The 23,443-nt window shown below is 34.1% G+C and overlaps 1 protein-coding gene across 13 annotated transcripts in view; it reads left to right on the plus strand.

Annotated features, from left to right (window-relative positions):
* Positions 1-23,443, plus strand: part of GABRB2 (gamma-aminobutyric acid type A receptor subunit beta2) — a 181,839-nt gene that overhangs the window by 76,042 nt on the left and 82,354 nt on the right. For all 13 annotated transcript variants that reach the window (XM_021271980.4, XM_013098833.5, XM_072023197.1 and 10 more), the window contains one exon: positions 3,449-3,669. In XM_021271980.4, the coding sequence (XP_021127655.2) occupies positions 3,449-3,669 (221 nt within the window). The remainder of the gene's footprint in view (positions 1-3,448; positions 3,670-23,443) is intronic.

Genomic DNA, 23,443 nt, shown 5'->3' on the forward strand with positions numbered 1-23,443 from the left:
TATAAAACACAAAATGTTCCTTATACTTACTTATTTTTCTTCGCCTAACTGTTCTGATTTTATTACTTCCAAAGTGTTTCAGTAGCTGCATTATATCCCTGTTAATAAAAGTGCTGGTACACATTGTCAGGCTATACTGTGAATCAGCGTTGTTGTCTGTAATGTAAAAGAAAAAAGAAAAAAAAAAAAAGCTGTATTTTAAATGTTATTGTCAATTTGGAGTATCCTCTTAAATGGTATCTGTCTCCATCCTTGGCATTAGATTCCCATTGTCATTTTGCACATTTGGGAGGCTTATTTCTTTTTTTGCCTAGATATTCTTTGCCTTTATTCTTCTTTATGCATATAACATGCACATATGTGTGTGCATGTATATAAGATGAATAGAAATAAGATGATATAAGTAGTATTGCCAGTTTTCAGATTTAATGCTTTCCTGCACAGTAACTTTCCATGGATCATTGGCCATTAACTGGCAACTTGGCTGTCTGTAACAATTCTATCGATCTAAATTTGGGTTTAAATTTCCCATTGTATACATGTTTCCCGCAGCAAATGTGTTTCTGGACAACTACCACATACAGGTAACTCATGAACTCAGGATAAAAATATTCATGAATATGGTAAAAATTTAACTTATACTAAAAATTAACATTTTTTTATTATGGTATGAGGAAAATTTGCCTTAAGATTATTTGTTGCTTCCTGTATATTGTGTGAAATAAAGGAGGAAAACTGAGAAGCTGAAATTTTACTGGTGAGGAAAAGAGATCTCTTCTTGGATCAGGATAGAATGTTAGTAGCCATCCATTTTCTGTTGCCTCCATTTCTGCATTGGGTTAGAATCAGAAAGTTTGCCAAGTGTAAATGTCTGTAAACAATGGAAGAATGGATAGAAGCTGTACAAAATAATAATATTTGTGTATGTTAAGAAAATACACTAATTGTCTCTTCTAGGTTTTAGTTGTAAATTTGTCTATGCTTGTAGAAATTTACACAATGTATTTTTTAAGCCTCATGTTCAGGGTGACTGACAAACCTATATTTTTACAAGTTGTAAAATGTATCTATATGCAAGTATTTTAAATATTCTATGCACCCATCTTTTGTCTGTGTAATGGTGTACAGAGCATAGTCAGCACAGTCACTGTGAGGTTTTGTTTCATTATTCTTTTACCCTATTGTAATTAGTGTCTTGTGCCAGGTTTCTCAAATGAGTTGGCTCCTGCTTCATCTCTATACTTAAATTATGATTCTACCAATCCCGTTCTGTGAATTTAATAGGATGCTATGGTCTTACCAAAGTAAAATCATCCTTTACTAGACATTTCATTTCTTCCACTTCTTCACAGCCTTCTGTGTGTCCGTCTTCCTAAAAGACATTTGTGTTTGTTTTGATGTTTAGAATAGTTTAGAATTCCCATATAAATATGGGAATTCCCATATTTATTGTGAAATTTTAAGACTTTTATTCTTTGAAGTTAAGAACATCATTACCTTGCAAAAATATTACTAAGTGCCTATACCTCCACTACCTCTCCCTCCCCCTCCTCCTATACGTTTTATAAAAGTGTATATATGTATATTTAAGGTATATTTCGACCATCAAAAACAGCACATATGAAATCTAGGGCCATTTGATGCCAACTAATTTTTAGTTGGTACACCAGCTCTGTTTCTGGAACACAGTGTGTTTGGTTCTGACCTCCAGCATGATGACTTGGCTTTTCCTTCTGCTATACCAGTGCTCCAAATTCACAGGTTTATGTAATTCATTTTTATGCACTGAACCATGCTTGTTTAGTTTTCTTCTTCCTTTACTTTTCTGCTTTCACTGAGGTATAAAGAGGAGGGAATAATGTTCTATATATGTGTTTTATATTAATACATGTAGGTTATACTTTAGAATAGGAATAAAATGCAATATCCCAAGGATAATAGGGGAGCAATTGCTACAGCTTGTCTACTTTATGTTGTGGTATGTTATTATAATGAAGACTAATACATTTTCTTTCTGGCAATATATGACTGAACATTTTCCAGTATCTCTTTATGAAGCAAATATTGCAGTACAGTGCTGAAGCACAACAGTAACATTCTTTAGATGTAGGTGGGATATTCTTGAAAGCAGACTCTATTCCTAACTGAGAACTCATATTGCAATTTATGCAACAAAATGTTCATACCTTATAAGATCTTCTCAGTTATTCAATGCTAGAAATTAGTTTGTGATATGTCACCACAATAAGTAATTATTTCTTCAAAACGGGTGTGTGTATATGTGTGTTCCTGTTTTCAAATGCCCCAGACCGATGCATAGATGCAGGCTCCTATACTATGACATGGCTGAATCCTGGCGCTGTTGATAAATTTCTGGTGACGTTTTTGTTGAAAACAAGCTTTTGTAAGCTACCAGTTCTCACTGATCAGTGAAGACTGATCAGATCAATTCAAATAGTGTGAGGTCTGATTATGATTTTGTAAAACAAAGTAAAAAAGATTGGGTTTAGAATAGTTTTTCTTTGGTATTCCTTCAGTATTGTTTTTCAGCCCTTGATCCTGGGACCTGTGATCAGATATGCAGCCCCTTTTTGTATTTTTAATGGTTTTTTTTGTTTGTTTGTTTGTTTGTTTTGTTTTGTTTTGTTTTATATATAGGCTAATATATAATGAATGTTCTTTGTCTGTTTAACAGGTCTTAGTAATTTTTGTAATTATTTTGTCCACTAAAACATAAAAATATCTCCCAAGCACTGTTCATTAGTGGCCTTCACTGAGACAAGGAAAGCTGGCAGTCTCCTAATACTGCAAATATTTAGCCAGATGCTTAATTGTGCTCTCTGAATCGTCCCATTGAAGTAACCAGAATTACTTCATCTGTAAAATTAAGCATAAGCATAAGACTCTGTAGAACAGAAACCTTGGAGACTTCCCATTGATTTCAGTGCCCAGGGGAAAGTTAACAGACTTTGAAGAGATTTTAATTTAGAGAAGTATTTGAATGGGTAGCTGCAATTTTTGAGATACAAGGGCAGATCCAGAGTTCTTGCTTTACTGAATTCAGTGAAGACCGTGAGACGAAATTCAGATCTGTAAATGTTCCTGTTTTTCAGAACTTGCAGGCTTGTAAAGTGCTATAGATATTGCTGGTTGTTAACCATTTAAAAATATTTTCCTTATATTTTCCTTTTTTTTTTTTTTTTTAATATTGAAACAAGAACTCAGAAGTCATTCACCAAATATCAATTACACTTCTATATTCTTATTTCTCTCATTAAGCATACACAAGCTCTTTGGTACTGTAAAAATAAATAAAATTACTTACAGAAGTTCTAACTGAAATGTTTATCTTCAAGAAAAGTCACAATGTGTAAATGTATATTTGCGCCTTTAGTATATGTATGTTATTTCAATAAAAACAAATTTTCTGTTGTTTTTATAATTACAGGACTATACCTTGACAATGTACTTTCAGCAAGCCTGGAGAGATAAGAGGCTGTCGTATAATGTAATACCTCTAAACCTTACTCTGGACAATAGAGTAGCTGATCAGCTATGGGTTCCCGATACCTATTTTCTGAATGACAAGAAGTCATTTGTACATGGTGTCACTGTGAAGAACAGAATGATCCGTTTGCATCCAGATGGGACAGTTCTTTACGGACTAAGGTCAGTACAAACCATTTCTGACTCTTCTAGTTTTAGTCTTTTAATTACAGCTTCAAATTCATATATTTTCTTTGCCTTTTTCAAATGTTATTTTTTGTATTGCTATGTTCTATAAAACTGCTGATATTGCACAGTTTCAATTTAAGTGTTTTAAGAATGGATTAAGGTTTTTGTGATAAAGTTTTGAGATGAGCTTCCATTCTTAGTACACTTCAAAGATACTTAGGTACAGATAAGGATATAAATACTATTGTAAATACACATTCTGGATTAAAAGCTGTTTTTAGAACTGCTTCCACAATGGAATTGAAATAAGAAATACCAAGTGATAATTAGAGGGGGGAAAATTATGTAACAGGACTGATTGTATAACTAAATGGTATGTTTTATAAATATTTTTGAGCATTCAGTTGGTGTGTATGTTGCTCTCATGAAAATCAGTTTTCTGATGACATTTGACCTGAAATGTCCTTCAACCTAATGTTGTTAGTGTATGACTACATGGAAAGCGGTGGTTAAATAAACAAGTTCTTAATGACTGAACAAATCAGCAGAAGAACTTGAGCAGATGTCCAAGTGAGGAAAATGTCTGTTTGGTAGTATTCATAGAAAAAGCAGTTCCCATGAGAGGTAATTTAAATACATTACTGCAAGAGATGTCTAACTTAATATGGAGTGAGTAGATAACAAGATAAAAAGCATTGAGTGGCTTTAAAAAAAAATTAATAATTTAGAATGATATTTTCGTATTGAGGAAAATTCAAAATATTAATTTTGGGGAATACTAATTCTCAAAACTTTTATTACTGTATATCTTTCATTTTCAGTAAGATTTTTCCACTGTCTGACTATAACTGAGGACAAGGAGGTTGCATTTTTAACTTGGTTATTTTCTACTCAGATGTAAAGGAGAGCAGCACAGTCTTGTATATTTAGTTCTGTCATTTTAACAAATACATATCATGAAGTTCATATCTAATTAAGATCATCTGTTAGAAATCACTAGTCTTGAAAATGCTAGATGCCTTTGCTTTTCTTACTGCACTTTAACCATTCAGGTGTTTCTGGAATCCTTACCTTAGATCAATGAGATCACTAAGAAAATGTAACTAATCTTCTTATATTTAAGTATAATTCTCCTTAGAGCTTCTTGTTTAGATCATAGCTACCTAAATTGGAACTTAAATGTCTAAAACTAAGTCCTAAGTTCTTCTGGGACTTGAGGTTTAATGCTTTTGGCATTTGACTTCAGTATTGATGCCCTGATCTGAAAGTTTCCTCAGGTAGGAAAGGGTAGTAAAGTTTAGCCTACTCCGTTATGCCAGGAAATACCTTTCTCAGAATAGTAGGTTTTTATTGCTTAGTTAGAAACCATTTTCCTTGAGATCAAGAGACTGATATCAGATCAGTGCTCTCACCACTATGCTGGAGTCTGGCATCAAATACCTCCTGTGTGGTTGATCCTTGGACTCTTGCAGTTTGTGCCAGATGGTGATTCACCTTCAGAAAAGAGGGACAAAAAGTGTGCAAATGTTCATTTAGCAATGTACTTCATGGTTTTGATGCACTCTCCTAATGTGTGACACGCTGATATCATCTTTCATTGTAGAACCTAAAACCAATGTCATCACCTTAGTAGGACTGATCTGGGCTTTTCCTGGCTCCTTAGCTTTCTCTACCCTGGAGATAAGAGGCAGTGCTTCTCCTTATGTTTGACAGATTTTTGTTTATTGTTCTTTTTTTGCTTGTTTGTTTGTTCTACCTAAAAAATAAAGGGCTGTTAAATCTACAAAACCAAATACAATTAACTAAAAATAAACAGAATTGACTACTGGGATTTATTAGCCATCGAAAGTATGGCTTCTTGGTTATGACCACAGATGAATAGTATATAAGTAATTAGATTTTTTTTTAATTATTTTTTTAGAGCACCAGCATACAAATTTGTATAAAACTTGAGATGAGATAGAGAATTTAATTAAAAATTATACAAATTAAGTCCATTTATTTATTTAATAAAGGAAACTTGAAACAAAGTATTTCATTCCTAGATATGCGGCACAGACTAAGTATTTTTATGAACTGTAGAGAAATGTTTTGTTATTTGTAACTAAATGGAATTCACTTTGATTTGAAAAGCTGGGAGCAGGTTGAGTTTTTGTTATTGTTCAATGAAATGATGGATACTTGGCACCTTAAAATGTTGAAAAGTTCTATTGACAGAAACAATAAAGTATGAAGTAACTACCTAACACATTTGTATCAACAGAATGAGAGTAATAAGAGCATTGAGTATGATTTTCAATTCATGACTGAAACAATTTATTATACAAATATCAGATTTAATAACTATTTCTGACTCTTTCATTGCTATTTCTGACAAGTTATTTTTCATTCTGACTACTTAACTGATATTTCTCTATTTGATAATATTGGTAAACATGAAGTGAAACTCAAAAAAGATTGTTCTGTAGAAGAAACACGTGGCAAGTTTTTTTCACTAGAAATGTTTAAAAAATTGTGAAAAATGTTTTTTTTATATTTTTTTGTTTCCCAAAAGAAACATGATATATTTGGTTAAAAAAAAAAAAAAAAAAAAAAAAAGTGGAAACAAAAAGCTTAGTTTTACTTTTTTTTTTTTCTTTTTGACAAATCTAATTTTCACAATTTTTAAAAAATATATACTTTTCATATTCTTACAAAATAACATTGCATTTATTCTTTCTTGCAAGATAACACACGCATACACACACTCTCTCTTTTCCTGACTTTTGGAGGAAACATAACTCTATGCTTGAAATGAAAAAAAAAAAATCTTTTTTTTTTTCCTAACTTTTGTGACATGTTCTGGTTAGAAAGAAAACGAAAATATTTAAAGGTAAAATATGTAGTGACTGTCAATGAAAATATTTCTTTGGTCTCGATTTCCTGGAAAAGAAAGTTTGTTTTAAATAAATCTTGACTGCATGTGTGTATACATGTGTTTGTATTATAACATCACAATGCTTGCTGGGAATTTGTTGCATAGGCTGTATTATTTTTTTTTATATGTGCGTTTCTAGCTTTATCTTTTTCTTGTCAATTCTGTAAGGTTTCTATCTCTGTCATTCCTGGGATGCAGCTCATTTCCAAGAAAAGCATTGCCAAAGGCAAGAGGCAAACCTGATTATCAGTATAATTCTATGATAGTTGGGTAATTACACTCAAAAATTGTTCTTATATTCCCTAATTATTTATGATCCATGGACAAATCTTTGTAGTGAAATGTAAAAAATCCTTCCTCCTGCTCCTTGCAGGAGGAAAAAAATCCTTGCCTCCTGAAACCTACTCATAAGAGTAGGTTTCAGAAAGTTTTTGGAGGTCAAATACAGGGGATGGATGGAGTAAGCGTACATGCTGATTAAAAAAAATAATAATAAAAATAAAAATAAAAAAAATAAACCACCATTATGCATTTGCCTATATTCTGCTTTTGCCTTTACTTGGGCATGTGGCAATAAATGTTATGATTCTAATGCTAAGGTTTGTTTTATAGCTTTAAATCATATTAAATAGCTATTTTATCTAAAATGAATTCAAGGTTACGTGATTAAAGTGTCAATCATAGAGATATATTTAATTTTGGCTTAACATTAGTTTTCACTTACCTTAAATACCCCCCCAACACACACACACAAAAATACCTGCACTCTACTACTGTTCTGAAATTACTGTTATTAATAATTTGTTTTAGCTTATACTTGCAATGGCATATTCTTACTTTGAGATGTACACTACAAAATTAAGATTCTTTTAAATATCAACATTAATTTTTTGCTTTCTTGCCTCTCCATACATGAATATGTATGTATAAATTCATATACACATGTATACATGCGTTTCTATGAATTCAACTTCATTTACCTTGATTGCCATAATTAAATGCATTGTGAGTGTCATATTACAAAAATGGTCTTAAATGAATGGTCTTTAAAATGAAGACATGTAGCTGTCCCATTCTTTTATGCTCCTATAATTTAATTTCTATTTTGGATATTGCAAGTGGTGATCTCTTAACATTGTTCTTCATTTTTTTCCTAGCGGAACCCATACATGGTATGAATGTCAGATCTGATTAGATTTAACACTGTGAAGGTAAATTTCAGGAAGATATAGGAGACTGTTTTGTAAGCAACTGGTTTATGCTGTCACTGAGTGGAGAGAGAGAATGAGAAATGGCTAACAGTGAATGTAGACATCTATACGGTAGTTACAATGTTCTCATAGCCTGCAGTGTTGCTCCTGTAGAGCTTTAGTTAAGAGCATGACTGAACTGTGACCAGCTTTTTTACAGATAATGTGATGTACTGGTTACTTTCAGTTTCAGAAAGATTTATATTTCTGAGGGATAGCTGCCAGCTCTTTATGTTTTGGAGAAATAAAGGAAAGATATTTGTTTTTCCCCGTGCAAGTTTTAGGATGGTATTTTAGAAAATGACTGAACTTTATTTTTTTTTGCAATTTAAAAATGACTTTATTCCATATTCCATCTGAAAAGAAAATTTCTTTGCCAGATATGTGAAGGATATAACATTCAGGAGATGATACACTCAAATCACAAAAATGGTAGAAAATTGCAAGATATAGGCTGAAATTAAGTCATTACAGGGAAAATGATTATTAGTAGACAAGAAGGCTTTCATTAGGATATAAGTGCTTTGACAACATGTGTAGAAATGTGGATTTTGAGAACAAAGATTCAAATCTAGAAAAATAATCAGCTGACTGTAGGTTGAAAAAATCTGGAACAACATATGCAGCCAGAACTCATGAAAAGATATGGCTTTAATTAAATTTCTGTGTGCAAAAATAGCTGATTTATATAATACACATAGCAGAAATAGTTGCTGTGGCACATAAAATTTATTTCTTAAGTGAATGTATATAGTTTTCCTCTGACTTTTGACATCAAATCTATTCCAAAATGCAGACAGATAATTCTGACATGTTTTGAAGTATTGTGGTTTCAGCTGGGATGGAGTTAATTTCTTTCTACTAGTTGGTATGGTGCTGTGTTTTGGATTTAGGAGTAGAATAATGCTGATAACACACTGATGTTTTAGCTGTTGCAGAGCAGTGTCCCACAGAGCCGAGGATGTTGTAGCTCATGCTGCTCTGCCAGTGAGGAAACCAGGGGTGCTCCAGGAGCTGGGAGGGGACAGGACCAGGACAGCTGGCTCGGGGTGGCCACAGGGACATTCCATACCCATCCCATACCATGCCACATCTTGCAGGACAGTAAAACTGGGGGGAGGCAGGGGGGCAGGGGGGGAGGGTGTGGCTGGCATGAAGGGGGTAGATTCTTGTGGTCTGGTTGGGCATTGGTCAGTAGGTGGTGAGCAATTGCATTGTACATCACTTGCTTTGTATATTATTTTTTATTACTATTGTTATTCCTTCCTTTTCTGTCCTACTTAACTTTCTTTGGCTAAAGCCATGAGCTTTTGCCTCTTTCCTTCCACCCTCCACCCCCCAATTTTCTCACTTATCTTTCTTGGGGAGGGGTGGGAAGAAGATGAACAAACAGCTGTGTGGTGTTTAACTGCCTGATGTGCTAAACCACAACATGAAGAAACAGTTCTCTGATTTTCTTCAGCCTGTAGAAGTACTGGAATTTTTAGTTATGGTTTTATTTTATTTTTTTCCCAAGGTTAGAATGCATGTTTTGATAAGGGAGACAAGGCACTTCTGTTAGCCAGTTTGGAGCTTCTACTTGTGTAACTGTTTCTTGGGGTGGTCCTCCTGGAATTTGTCTCTTTGCTGGATGTAAGCATATGCGTGATGTGTGTCAGACGAAATAAATACTAGAATAGCAGGATTAAATATAGTTGAAGTGGCTGAACACAACGATGTTTCTCATAGTTTTTCACCAGGATATCTATAGAGATTTTTACCCTTCTGTGCTTCTAACAGTCCTCACAAGTGAACACTGGGATAGTGTATAGTCACTGAGGACTGATGACTGCATAACAAAGAATGTCCCATTTCCTCAGGGGACTAGTTTTAAGCTTTTTGTGACTGAAACTTGTGGATTTTATTGTTGGTGGTTTTGGTTTTTTGTTTTAAAACAAAATATACCCAGAACTTTTGCTGGTGACCACATCCTGGGTATCTTCAGAAGATATCCTGCATATCTTCAGAAGGGGTGTTAAAAATGTCATGTAAGAGATATAAAATCACCACTGAAAGTGTAATATGAGTTTAAGGGGGAAAAGCTCTGAATTTATTCCCGATACTTATGTGGATAAAATGCATGTAGTGGCTTACCTGTTCATTATTTCCATTTTATTAAATGTCATTCTGAGGAGATATTAGGTCCTTTTATTGGCTCTGTCCTAGGGATTTTGGCCCAGTGGAAAGATATGTCATACAATGAGATACAGAATCAGATCAAAAATATTTTCTGGAATGCAAAGTTTCCAAATTTTTTCTTAAAGTAAGAAATTAAATGGTACCATACTGTTGTCACACGTAGTTAAAACATAAGTGTTTTTTTTTTTTTAGCTTTGGATGCCACTTGTCATTCTTTTTTATGTCATGTAAACGTATAACACCAAATGCCATAATAGGACGATACTGGCCTATACAAGCATTGCAAAGAGTAAGAGAAAGGTAATTTGAGTAAGACTTGTTTGAACTTGAGAATCGCAATACTGTAAACAAGTGTTTCTATTATGATACCTGGGTAATTTTTTGTGCTACTGTGCATGTTCATAGTAGCAATTACTGAACTTTCAGCTGCCAACACTTGCTAAAAATTAATTCTCTGTCTCTCTGTCTGACATGCAGTTTAGTTTTGCACAAGGAGTGAACTGGATTTCTATGTTCAAACTGTTAAAATATACATACACATTTATAAGAACCCTTAAATCTTGCATGCAGCCATTCAAAGTAGGAGCCATTTGAAAACAGGCAGAAATAAATGCAAATGTAATAGAAACTGTCTCAAATTGAAGTCATATAGCTATTATGTAGACTGAAAATTTGAGTTGCCTAAGAATTCTGCACAGTTATGTAGAATTTTGTGTACAAAGCATATGAATTAACAATTCCTACAGCATCCAAGGGTGTGAGCAGAGAAGCAGCAGCATTCCCCCAATCTCATTATCTGGAAATCCCAGGGCAGGACAAGTTACCAGCTCTTGCTTTGCACAGTCAATTAGATCAAACATGAGGAAAGGAAGTTGGGTTTCTGGAATCCCAGCACATTCCTTAAGGGAATTAACTGTAGTTTTAACTAAACAAGGCATCAACTCTGGCTCAAGATGTGGGCCATATTCTGTTTTTCTTACTCATGCAAATAGTTCAGTTGAAGGTCCCAAGGAATTTGCCACAGAACTGCTGCTGCTGTTATTTCTAGTCTACAAACTGAAGACCTAGGCTCCCTTTGTGACACAAATCAAATCATACAACTCCTCTGCCTCAGTTTCTCCATTTATTAAATTGGAATAGTAAAACCTAACTTCTCACAGGGGTGTTGTGAAGATGAATTAATTAGTTTGTAAAGTATTTTGATCCCATTAAACAGTATGTAAGTGCCAAGCATTATTATGAAGAATTATAAAATGCCAGCCTTGATATGCACATTGGGATGATAGCTGTTTTATAGATACAAATCTGTTCCATTGTCCTTAGAATCACACTGTTCCATTCTTCCTACATAGCAACACAATCACAAAATAAGCCAATTTTAGGAAAGATGCAATTTTTGGAATAAAGAGGAGATCACTGAATTTCATAAGTATCTTTTTTCAATTAAGGACTGATAGATTAAAGATGCATTTTGCTGTAGGATTTGGGATGATATCATTTCAGAACACCTCCATCCACAGCAGGAGAGAGGGTAGTTGGATTTTAAATACCTCCACATCTGAAAGAATCAAAGAATCATCTAGGTTGGAAGAGATCTCCAAGATCAGAGTCCAACCTCTGACCTAACACTAACAAGTCCTCCACTAAACCACACCACTAAGCTCTACATCTAAATGTCTTTTAAAGACCTCCAGGGATGGTGACTCAACCACTTCCCTAGGCAGCCCATTCCAATGCATAAAAACCCTTTCTGTAAAGTTTTTCCTAATATCCAACCTAAACCTCCTCTGGTGCAACTTTTGCCCATTTCCCCTTGTGCAACAAAGGTATCTTTTTATTTCAGTTCCTTTATTAGATTTTAAGTATAGCATAAGTGCTCAAAATGGTCTCTTGCTTCTATTTTATATGGAGTAGCTGTTAAATTATTAGTATGTGAATAATTAACTCAATTAAGCTTAATAAGGAAAAAGCTTCAAGTCACAGGAATATCCTCCACTGAAAGCTCTATTATCCAAGATAACTATATTGCAATGAAGTGAAAGAAATTCTGAGTTTTATACCCTAACAGATAAACTGTGACATTTACTCTCTATTAGCAAGAAAATCTCCATCAGCTAAAGAACTGTGTAATAGTTTAAGTTGCTCCAAAGACATTGAATAGATGTATTCCAAAAACAAATAAGAGGCATCAAACACTTAATCTTGAATTGAAATTTAAATATTAGCATAATTTAGAATTACAGCAACACAAATCTGTCTGATTTTCTTTCTGTGATGTGTTTTATCGTATCACTTTTGCTGGTACTCTCTGATTGTGACAATGGAAATTTTCGTTTAGGGAAGGTATACATAAAATCTTATTTCAGGGTGCTCTGATCAAGACTCAGATAATGAGATGGGTGCTAAATCTGTGTATAATGTTTCTGTACACATGCTTAAGTATATGATGTGTATATTTGCTGTATATGTACAGCATATGTATATATGTATGAATATTTGCATTTCTTTTTAATCAAAAATCTGATGAATTCTGAGATGGACATTGTTAAGTTGGGACAGGATCAGAGAGCGTTCAGAATGAAGTTGTAAGGCCTTGCATGTCTAAGAAAAATAAATGTTATGAGTCTATGTTTAGAATTGATTATACATATTATTCCTCCTGTAGTCACAAGTAGTAATGCTTTAGTTATGATTGTAAAAGAAAATCTATCTATACACTGTTATGAGCATTGTTATAAGGCATTGTTTGAAACTACTTCTTAAATGAATGGAGTTTTTTCCTTGTGTTTTATTTTTGCTTGGTATTATTTTTCATTCTAGCAAAGTATCTAGTTTTAGTGATTTTTTTATTTAAATGTTTACATTTACTTTTTCAATGCACGTCCTGTGAAGAGAACAGTTAACTTGCTAACCTGCTGTTTTATCTTGCTTTGTTAGTGATTTTTAAAATGGTAAATATGTTTTTGAGAAATAGTAATCACCTAAACTCCTAAAATCTACATAATACTTTTTAATTAAAAAGTCTAGATGGTTCAGGACTTTTTTTTTTTTCCTCCATATATATAAATTTTATTTGACTCTCAGTGTGCAGAGGACTAGAGGAAAGCCTTTCCTGGAAGAATATTTAATCCTGCTTAGAAGGAGAGAAACTAGGATGTTACAAGAAATTCTGTTCTTGTGGTATTTCCAGATAAGTTCTTCAGACTCAAGGGATACATGTAAACATCTGCAGAAGAATGTTTTTAAGCCATGCTTATCCCTGATTGTAATGTTGGCTGTTTAGCTGCAATGCAGGCATTTGCTGTAGCAATTTAGTGAGTAGTTTCTGTGCTAAATCACATTTAAGAAAACAAGTCTGTGTTTATCTGTGTACGTGTACACATTTTTCTTCTGAGTTGGCATCCCTCGAACACATTCTACTTCTACAAGTCTAGAACCATGTAATTTAAGGAGAGAGAAAACAAAGTTCGGAAAACCATTCTCCTAAATTCACATGAGCGTACCATCTGTATGAGCAGATGGGAAGTATGTCTCAGGGCCAGAGGAAGACTACAAGAAAAGAACCGGGTTCTTTCAGCATTCAGGCGTGATTGGAGTGTCAGGACAAAAAGGACCTTAGCAATTACTGTAGTGGCCTGACCTAGAGACTGGTTCCTCGGAAATTGCTGTCTGTATAGCAGATGATGTTTCAAGGGACCATAATCAATATGCCATGGCTTGTAGTCTGTGGACACTCTCAGTTCTGGGAGAATACCAGAAAAGAACAAGTGCTCATGTCTCTAAATTCTTCTTACATGTGAACTGTAAATCCAGATTTAGCATTTCATGGGGTTGATTTGCCAGTGTGTTATCCTCCCAGCTGATCTCTGAATTGAGATCATTGCATTTTTCTCCATTTTTATGTGATACAACGTGTCCTTCTTAAGAACACACTGAAATTCTTTTTTTTCTTCTTCTTATTTTTTAATTGCAATAAATAAAAGCTATAGATTATACTGACAAGGCTTTCTCTCCTGGAGATGTATTTTAAAACTGGTGCTTAAAAATATTTCTTCCAACAATTTATCTTGAAAAGTGAAAGGTATATAAAGGTATACAATCTTTTAAAGTATTTCAATTTTTTTCCAAAAAAAAAACCTCCTACTTTTTTCACAGCCCTTTGAAGGGTTGTGAAACCACTGAGAATTATAAAGCTAACATTTTTTTTCTATTTAGAAAATGTAGAGGAAGGCAACAACCACTGCTAGACTAGGTTTTACTGTAGAAGGTGTTGCATGCAAGTGCATTGCCTATTTAAAGTGTTGATAGAAAATGTATTCAGCATATATTGAAAAATGTTATGTCACTTTCCTCTTCAGTATCAGAATGGAAAAGAGCTAGGGATGTATAGCTGCTGGGGAAATGCTTTGTGATCTGTTTCACTTGTGTTAACTGAAACTGACGCAATATGGTTAGGATCAAAGTGTTCTAGCAATTGTTTTGCAGGCTTCCATCTCATGGATTTTCTTAGAACTCTTAACTAGCAAAATTTAACAAAAAACGTGCTCAGTGCAAAATCACAGGGAATGACAGCCATTTCCTTTTGGTTTTGGTGAGTTCAAATGCTCTTAGTTTGTATGCAAACTATTAAGGTATTTAACTGTTTTTTGTTGTTGTTTTGGTTTGGTTTTCTCTCTTTTTTTTTTTTTTTTTTTCTGAAGAAGAGTGTAAGAATGTAGTAAGTGGCTGTTGCAAAATAAGTTTTAAGTGTTTTAAACTCTGTTGTAATGAAGTGCAAGTTTATACAGATATATAAGGTACTTAGGGACTAAAGTGATAAATGATGGGGTCTTTTCCAAGTCCTTACTCAGTTCAACTTAAGTCATAATATTGATTTCCTTCCTATTTGTGGGTCTGAGTGTCAATTAAGAAGAACCATGTGGTTCAGTGGGCCTTTGTGTGTGACAGGTACCATTGCTTATAATAATTTATTTTTGAATGGTTCATTTTTTTCTAAAATATCTTATTTTTAAATGAATAATAACCATTAATCTTAACAAGCAATGTAGCTGATACTGTGCACAGAAAGAAGTACTCCAGAGTTCTAAATGCCCCTGCTTATGTGGGAGAGCAACATAATACTAATTCACCATGAACATAAGGTTTATCACAATGTAGATAAGTATCACAAATTTCTGGCAACAAAAACTACTTGAAAAGAGAAAAGTCTCCTAAAGTTAGGTGACTACAGAACATTTTTGTGTGGTCACTTGAGGATGTAAATAATCTATAGAGGTTGATGGTAAGCTCCATCTTTCAGTGAGAGATCATCTGTTTGTTCATCTTCCCATCTCTCTAGAAGATAGCTTGTATCTACTCCATCTGGTTCAGTATGCAAAAAGAAGAGATGTCAATTGGTGCAAAGGACAAAGGCAAGAAGGCACATACTGAAACTTCAGAAGTTCATCCTTTTTTTTTTTTTTTTTTTTTTTTTTTTTAATAGTACACACTAGAATTTTATTTCATAATTGCATTTTTTGCTTTTGGTCTTTTAAAGAGGTAGTGGAGTAGCTATAAGACAGTTGTGCCATTATTTGTTTTCACATAACTTTGGTATGCGTTCAACAGAATAAATTCTGGTGCTGAATTTTTTATTTGAAAAGGAACTGTGCTTCTGTAGGGGCATTACTACACATTTAAAACAAACACACAACCACAACCCCTCTCTGCCCAACCCAAACCAAGGAGTTTATTTCCTGTTGAAGGAAGAGATGCTGAAGATATAGTCAAGATTAATTCCTTTTCAGAGCCAGTGTTCAGGTTCTGATGCAAGAAGATAATTTGATTTCACAGAGAAGATAAGATTTCAGAAGAATCATTTGCATGTCATTAAGACTGGAGAATATTGATAAAATATTTGATGCTGGCATTCAGGAAGATGTTCTTTATCTGCATTTATATATGTCTTTTTTAAATATTACAAATGTATAAAACTTCAGCCTGGCCCTCAGGTCCTTTCCAGATACCTACTCTGCAGGATTCATTGCCATAGGGTACCTACAGCAGGAGTTTGATGAGTTTGGTGTTTCAAAGATGCTAGAATAGCTTTTTTTTTTTTTTTTTAATTATTAAAAAAAAAATCTGAGGAGGGATGAGTACAAATTACAGTTCTGGAAGGGATAATCTTTGTGTGTACAAGGATTAAGAGGAAGTCTACCCTCTGCTCAGGTAGTTCTGTAGAGATGCATTTGAGGTCACTTTCATGTCTATCAACAGCAGCTGTAGTTGGTTGTTTAAGTCAGACTTGCTATCAACTCCTTTGATTTAGCTGCATGGACCCAAAGCTGATAAGGGGCTTAAATGCTACATTACCTTTTCTTCTATTACATTAAACACCTGATATGAATTATTTCCAAAACTGTCCAAAAACATTACCTATAGGGAAGACTCAGAATGCGTTATTGTGGTGATATAGTATATTATTTTTTCCCCCTTTGTGTTAGTATTTTGTTTCTATAAGTACTGAAGTTATTTTGAATATATTGAAGTATATAGACTCTAATTCCATCTGTCTTATCAGGTCTTGTCTGCTTCACCTCATTTAAGTTTCTTTAAGCCTAATCTGTTCATTTTATTTCAGAACAGCTTTAATTTCAATGCAATCTATATATGTGATTTATGGGATTACTAGGGAAATATGCTGTGTCCTGGTCATAGAAATAATGGTAAGACTGAAGAATGTTAGCAGAGGGAATACTACCCCTGCAGGATTGAGCACAAGGAAAAGGGCATGGAGAGTTATATTTGTTTAATGTCAAGAATGAAAGTAAATATTTAGTTGTACCTTCACTATTCATTATAGCTATTAGAGAATCTTATTAGAAATTTATTCAGACGAGGGAATAGATATTAGATCAATAAAAAGCGATTAGGAAATACATGACTAGTATATGAGATGCCTGAACTATGTAGCTTCAAGATGGGAAAAATGGTTGACTTAACCTTATGAAAGAAAATAAAGCATTGCTAAAGCAATCTTTCTCACTTAGATTTATTTTCCATGTTTTTGTTTTGTTTTGTTTTTGTTGATACATTTGTCCATGCAATAAATAACAAAAATAGCTTTTAGTTTTGTTACATTAAGTAATGTATTTTGTATATTGCATTTTGTCTTATGCTAGATATGTTACTGATGGACAAGACAATAAACCTAGAAACTTTGTTGTGCCTGAGTGAATATCTCAGAATATCAATATATTCTTGAATTTCTGAAGTCTGCAAAATGGGGTGGAAATGTAGCAAATGTAAATCTTCTGCCCATAGCAGGAAAAACACAAATGTGCATAGAAATAAGGCAAAAAGAAAGGTGTCCTAATACTTCCAGATTTCTTAACTCCATTTCAGTTGAGAGAAAAGTTCAGGAAGTGAGGGAGCATTTGTATTAATTAGACTTGACAGGCATGAATAACCAAAAAGTTTTATTCATTGCAGTAGTTTGTTGTTCAGCAGTTCTTACTGGCTATGGAAAATACAATATCCAAAATGGTTTTTAGTAGAAGTTGATAGCTTGGACTTGGTGTGACAAATATCTTTTGTACTCCATCCTGAAAATGTGATATCCATTAAGAGAGAGTAGGATGTCAGCTCTGCATTATCGGCTTTATCTGCAAAATAAATAAATAAATGAAAAGGTCTTCCAGAAGCCATTTCATAGCTAAAACCATGGGAGAGTTTCCATTCCAATTAAAAACAAACAAACAAACAAACAAACAAAAACTCAGTGGTATTGGCAAAAAGGGTCTATGTTACCAAAGAGAGGTGGGAAGGGGCTTCCTTCCCTTCCTTCCCTGCATGATGTCAGGGCATTACTTTTACTGTGTTTTCAATACTGAATTCAATGAAAATAAACTGAGTAGGGAAGTTTAGATCTGTGGCTGATCAAATGTATTCTTAACTCTGACAAAGCTTTCCTCTCTTGTATCTGCTTCAAAAATGCATGATTCTCTCCCCTTCCGGCTTCTCTTAACACTCTTTGCTTCATCTCCCTGTGCTCATCCAGGCTTTCTGTTCTGCAATTTCCTAATGTAAAGTCTATATGTTCTCTAAACCTTTTTGAAAGCTTGTTATAGTTTTGTGGTCAGTTTTTCATTCAGTTACAGACCTTGCTTATCCCAAGCCGTCATTTTCTTCTAAAATTTGTAGTGTGCTCTATTTTCTCTTCCTCCTTATAGAAAAAATTGCTTGAACTGGGGGGAGGAAGATGTTGCCTTAAATTAATAGCATTAATCACTTTATCTTGATGTCACACTTCTGCTAACTAACAAGCACTTCAAAATGCATGGTTTTTACCCAATTCCAGTGGGCCATTGTTTGTATTGTTTTTGGAGCCACTGTGACATCTACAGTAAATGGTGAGTTTTAATTCATTTTTCTAATGAAGATTGGGATCTTGGCTAATGACTGCATAGTCATAACTGATGATGCTTTTCCCTCCTACTCCCTCGCTGCTTAGAACATATAGTAATTGTGCAGATGGTAGCAGCTTAGCTATGTGATAGTTTGCTTTCCATCTCCTCCTCTCATGACATTTACACCATGTAAAGAGAGTGTATTGCCATCTCCTTATTTATGAAGACTTGTGATTCATCACCTGTCTTTTAAATCAAGTACTAAGATTACATCTTGTTGCTAAGAGGCAGAATTTGGATCGATGCTTTCTCCTTTTAAGCACACCTGTGCCAAGCTTTGCCTGAAATCTTCAAGCAAATCACAGCCAGGAGCACTGAATTTTCATCTTCATTCCTACTGACAACATGTGAAACTTGCAGTGCCTCTTTTATGTGACTAACTATGTCATTCCTAATGCATTCAAAAGATTCACAGACTTTTCAGAGCCTGTAAACTAGCCAAAACTTAACACAAGGTTTAAAGTTATTTAGGTTTCACTGCAAGCATTTTTTGAATTACTAGAAATAAAATACGATTTGTATGTGATGAAGTAAATACTTACACATTGTTTTGGTTTTCTTTCTTACTCATATGTTTATTAATTCTTACAGTTTGTAAAAGACAGGAGAAATAATAATTAAGGCACAACTAATAAAGATAATTTCTTAAAATTTCATTTCTTTGTTGATTTGTTGAAATGCTTTGTTGAAAGCATTACTCCTGGGTTCCTGATCATCATTTGCAAATACAAGGACAATGGGTTTTGGACTTCCTGCCTTATTTTGCTCTTCATTTGTTTAGGAAAGATCCTGCATTGCAGTTGCAATCAAAGGAAGTACAGGGTTTCTCTTCAAATGGGATTTGTGAAAATTGAGACACAGTGAGCCTTTGGATCAGAGAGGAGTGATGCTTTGTAAGAGAGATTAATAATTTTGCGAGCTACTTTTGCTAAGTGCCAAAATTCCTGATATAGATGGCCACAAGTGTGAGTGGAGAAATGACTGAAGGAGAAGGAACTTGTTTCTTCTACTGTAGGGAACAGTAGACTTGCACCCAGTACCTGGCTTTTGTTCCCAAACACAGATACAATGTCAAAGACTTTGTGTACCTCATTTGCCCTGTGATTTGAGGTGTTGGTATTCTGAATTTAGGAGCCATACTGCTATTTCAAAAAGAATGAAGTTAATAGGGCCTTGTTAAGGGACTGCTGCAATGATTAAACAAACCAATTGACTAGAAAATGGCTTTATTGGGGTAAATGACAACTGAGACAGACCCACTGTGGCACAAACATATGCTTTCAGTGTTGTAGTCTAGAGATTGCCGAATGTTGGAGGTTCAGAAAAATTGAGCAGATTTGAGCAAGTTAATTGCTATCTCAATGTTTGTATCTGTGTCAAATGTGGGTTACAATATAAGCATACTCCATAGAACTTCTGAGAGCCTGCTTCCTTAATGCATTGCTGATGTTCATGTGATTAGTCTTCTCATTTGTCAGCTTGGAGGAACATTGGGGAAGATATTTAACCTTAAAAATTAAGTTATTAACTGCTGGCATTACTTGCTAAAGCTGTAGTCTGCTGATAAAAATTAGATTTACTACCTATAAGAGATGATTTGCAGAGTCACTACTTCTAGTTTTAGGTTAAATGAGCATATGTAACACACAGCATTAGTGATGAATTCTGGTCAATGTTTGAAATATCTGAAAACAAAATTTTAAGTGAAATACTGAAATGTTGTGACCAAACAAACAAGAAAAAACAGGAGAATATTTCTGGATATTTCTACCTGTGCAACATTTAATCAGATACTCGAGAATATGCATCATGAAATGAAGGAGTTTGAGAAGAGTGCTGTTCTATATAAGCCAATATAAAAAAACCTCACCTGTTCCGGACACAGTAGAGATCATTTTCATGAGCCTTTCCCTATTTCTCTCTGAAGAAACCTGCTTGCCCGTAGAAGTGTGACTGGTTCATTGTATAGCATTGTCCCTATATATACTGTCCCTATATTGCAAACAGTGCTGACTTGAAGTCCACATCCATGCTAAGACTTTTCTGTTCAGCTATTATCTTTCCCATAAGTACTATGTCTCATGGAGGGAGTGGTATGACCTCTTATTATCCTTGTACACTAAGAAAATTAAAATGTGTGCTGTCCAGGTAGTTGATTCATACTGTCATCTCCTCTGTGCCATCATTTGGTATCAAACATCATAATGTGAAAAATATTTTAAAAAGATGCTCAGTGGGGAGTCTTCTGTAAAATACCAGTTTTTACATAGGGGAACAAATTGGATCTGAGTTGTGAAATTCCTGCTTTATAAATGTGAATCTTACAAAGTATTTCTTTTGTTCCTGGAAATTCCCTCCTCTAATGCCTATCAAAATGGCTGGGTTTGTAAAAAGCCATCTATATCGTGCCAAAGGGCTCTGGCTGGATGGACATTACTCCATGCCTAGGCTCATAAGTAAATAACAATGTGTGCAAGTGGACACGGTCCCCGTCAGACTCACTGCTGTGCCTCTGAGTCTGTGCTGAACCTGCTATGCAAGCAGTGCTTCCACCTTGAGGGTTTGTGCCAGTGTTTTCATTCAGCTCAAAGCACCTGTGCATTTAATCAAGTAAATGTCATCCTGACATAATGGTCATTGCTATGAATTTAATTTACTGAAAATCAGCAAGTGTTGTCCTATTGCTTATGTATAAGAGACTTTTAAGTAAAGCACAGAAGTTATTTTCAGAGATTTTATTGGGGGAGAGAAAAAAAAAAAAAAAGCTTGTAGAAAGAGACTGTTTTTATTTATTTATTTATTTATTTATTAAGCATCACAGTGCTTAAAAAATCAACTTTAAAAAGAACCTTTAATATATGGAATGGCTCCAGAACAGATCCAACATGTCTTAGATAAGCATTTCTTTTCCTGTCAAATATATATTTATTAGTATGTGTATATATATATATATATATATATATTATATATATATATATATTCAGGTATGACTGATATTTTTGATCTGACTCTTCATCTACCTAAAATGTGAGCTAGTCATAACTTCTATTTGGAAAAAAAGAAAGTCTCAGGAATATCCTGTCAAGTTACAAGTGTGGTACTTTAAAAGCAATGGTGAGCATGTTGTGTAAATTATACAAGTACACAATATGGAAGAAATCTTTCATATATATTTTTGTATGTCATAAATAAATATATATATTTATTATATGTCATTGATATATATATGGCACTGATTCAACTTCCACTGCTACATGGTAATATGCAAATCTGGTTATGCAAAATGTTAAGTGTTGCTTGTCCTCTGCAGGAATACATGGAAATAAGAAATGTAAATAAACTCTGAGAATCAGTTGAAGTTTTATGATACTCTTTGAGAGTCATTTGTTGTATGATAACAGCATTGCGTACAGAATCATCTGTCTGTTTGGCCAGTCACAGTCATGTATTTTCCAAATCTAATAACTTCGATCACAAATGCCAATAACCAATTGTAGAAAAACATGGATCTTAAAATTTAAAATGAAGAGAAAAAAAAAAAAACACAACAGCAAAACATGCATTAAAATGGAAAAAGAGAGAAGGGACCCTGTTAAAATTACTGGAGTTTGTCTTAAATTACCACATTTTATTTATTAAAAGCCCCATGCGGCAATATATTGATGGCTTTTTTTTTTTTTAGGAGTAAACATTTTAATGATTTTTTTCCAGTGTATGGATTTGTGTTTTTTTCCCCAGAAATCTAGTTACTGAGAAATTTCAAAGCTATTAGGTTAAAAACAGGAGAGGACCACCTGAATATTCAATGCATACAAAAGTGGTCTTTATATTTCTTATGTATTATGTTTTCTGTAGCTTATTAGGTTTTCAGTTCTTGTTGACAGTATGATGCTGCCAGTATGTCATAAGATTGCCTTTTTTTTTTTTTTGTCACTTCTGTTTCAAATGATGTTAATGTTCCTCTGAAATGAAGATAAGAAAGAAATTCAGAAATACATTCTTTGCTGTGGTAGTGAATCACTGGAATAAGTTGCTCAGAGAAGCTGTGGATGCCCCTTCCCTGGAGATGTTCAAGGCCAGGCTGGATGGGGCCTTGGTCAACCTGATCTAGTGGGTGGTGTCACTCCCTATGGCAGGGGGGGGAGAGGGAAGGAGGTGGAACTGGGTGATTTTTAAGGGCCCTTCCAACACAAGCTGTTCCAAGATTCTGTGATAAGAAACAGAAGGGTCATAACTGAACACCTTAATTTTGGCACAGAAGTGCGTGTAGTCCTCGGGAAACTGAGTTTCAGTAGGATAGCTGGAGCTAACTTAGGTGCCTGTTAATTGCAGTAAGTAGGTTTGACTCTGTTAAAGAAAAAGAAAAAAAAAACCTGCATGCTATCCTTATATGTCGATAAACCCCTAGCTTAGGTTGAATTTCTCTGAAATGTAGATACAGTTCTGAAAATGCTAAAGGAGAACATGGATTCCCATTTTCAAAGTAATATTGCTGCAAACAAAAATTAAAAGGTAGCATTAAGTACCATCACTAAATACTAAAGGAAGCAGAAAAGGGCTGAATTCTTCAACAGCTTGAAAGTTGCAAATGCGTTTGGTATTTAAAATAAACCAGATACAAGACAGAGAATTGAAGTTATGAGCCTAACACAATACAAGAGAAAAGTGCCGAGTCCAGGCACAACATCTAAAATGTGATAGAAGGTAGTTTTATTACTAATTTATTTTTAAAAAAGGTTTAATGGCTTAGGTATGGTGTCAGGAGAAAAATAAATAAATAAATAAATCAAGCTTTCTCCACAGATGCCTATGTGCTGATCAGGTTGAGTAGGAAAAAGAACAATGTTTAGGGTGAAATGTGCAGAATAAGCTGTTCATATTTTGTTCAAGTCAGACCTATCTTAAAGCACTTAAGAAGGATGTTCTTTCCATTGTAGCATTTTATATATAAAACCATAGGTATTTATGTATTTATT

This window comes from Anas platyrhynchos, chromosome 14 (assembly GCF_047663525.1).
Source record: "Anas platyrhynchos isolate ZD024472 breed Pekin duck chromosome 14, IASCAAS_PekinDuck_T2T, whole genome shotgun sequence".
NCBI classification, from domain to species: Eukaryota; Metazoa; Chordata; class Aves; order Anseriformes; family Anatidae; genus Anas; species Anas platyrhynchos.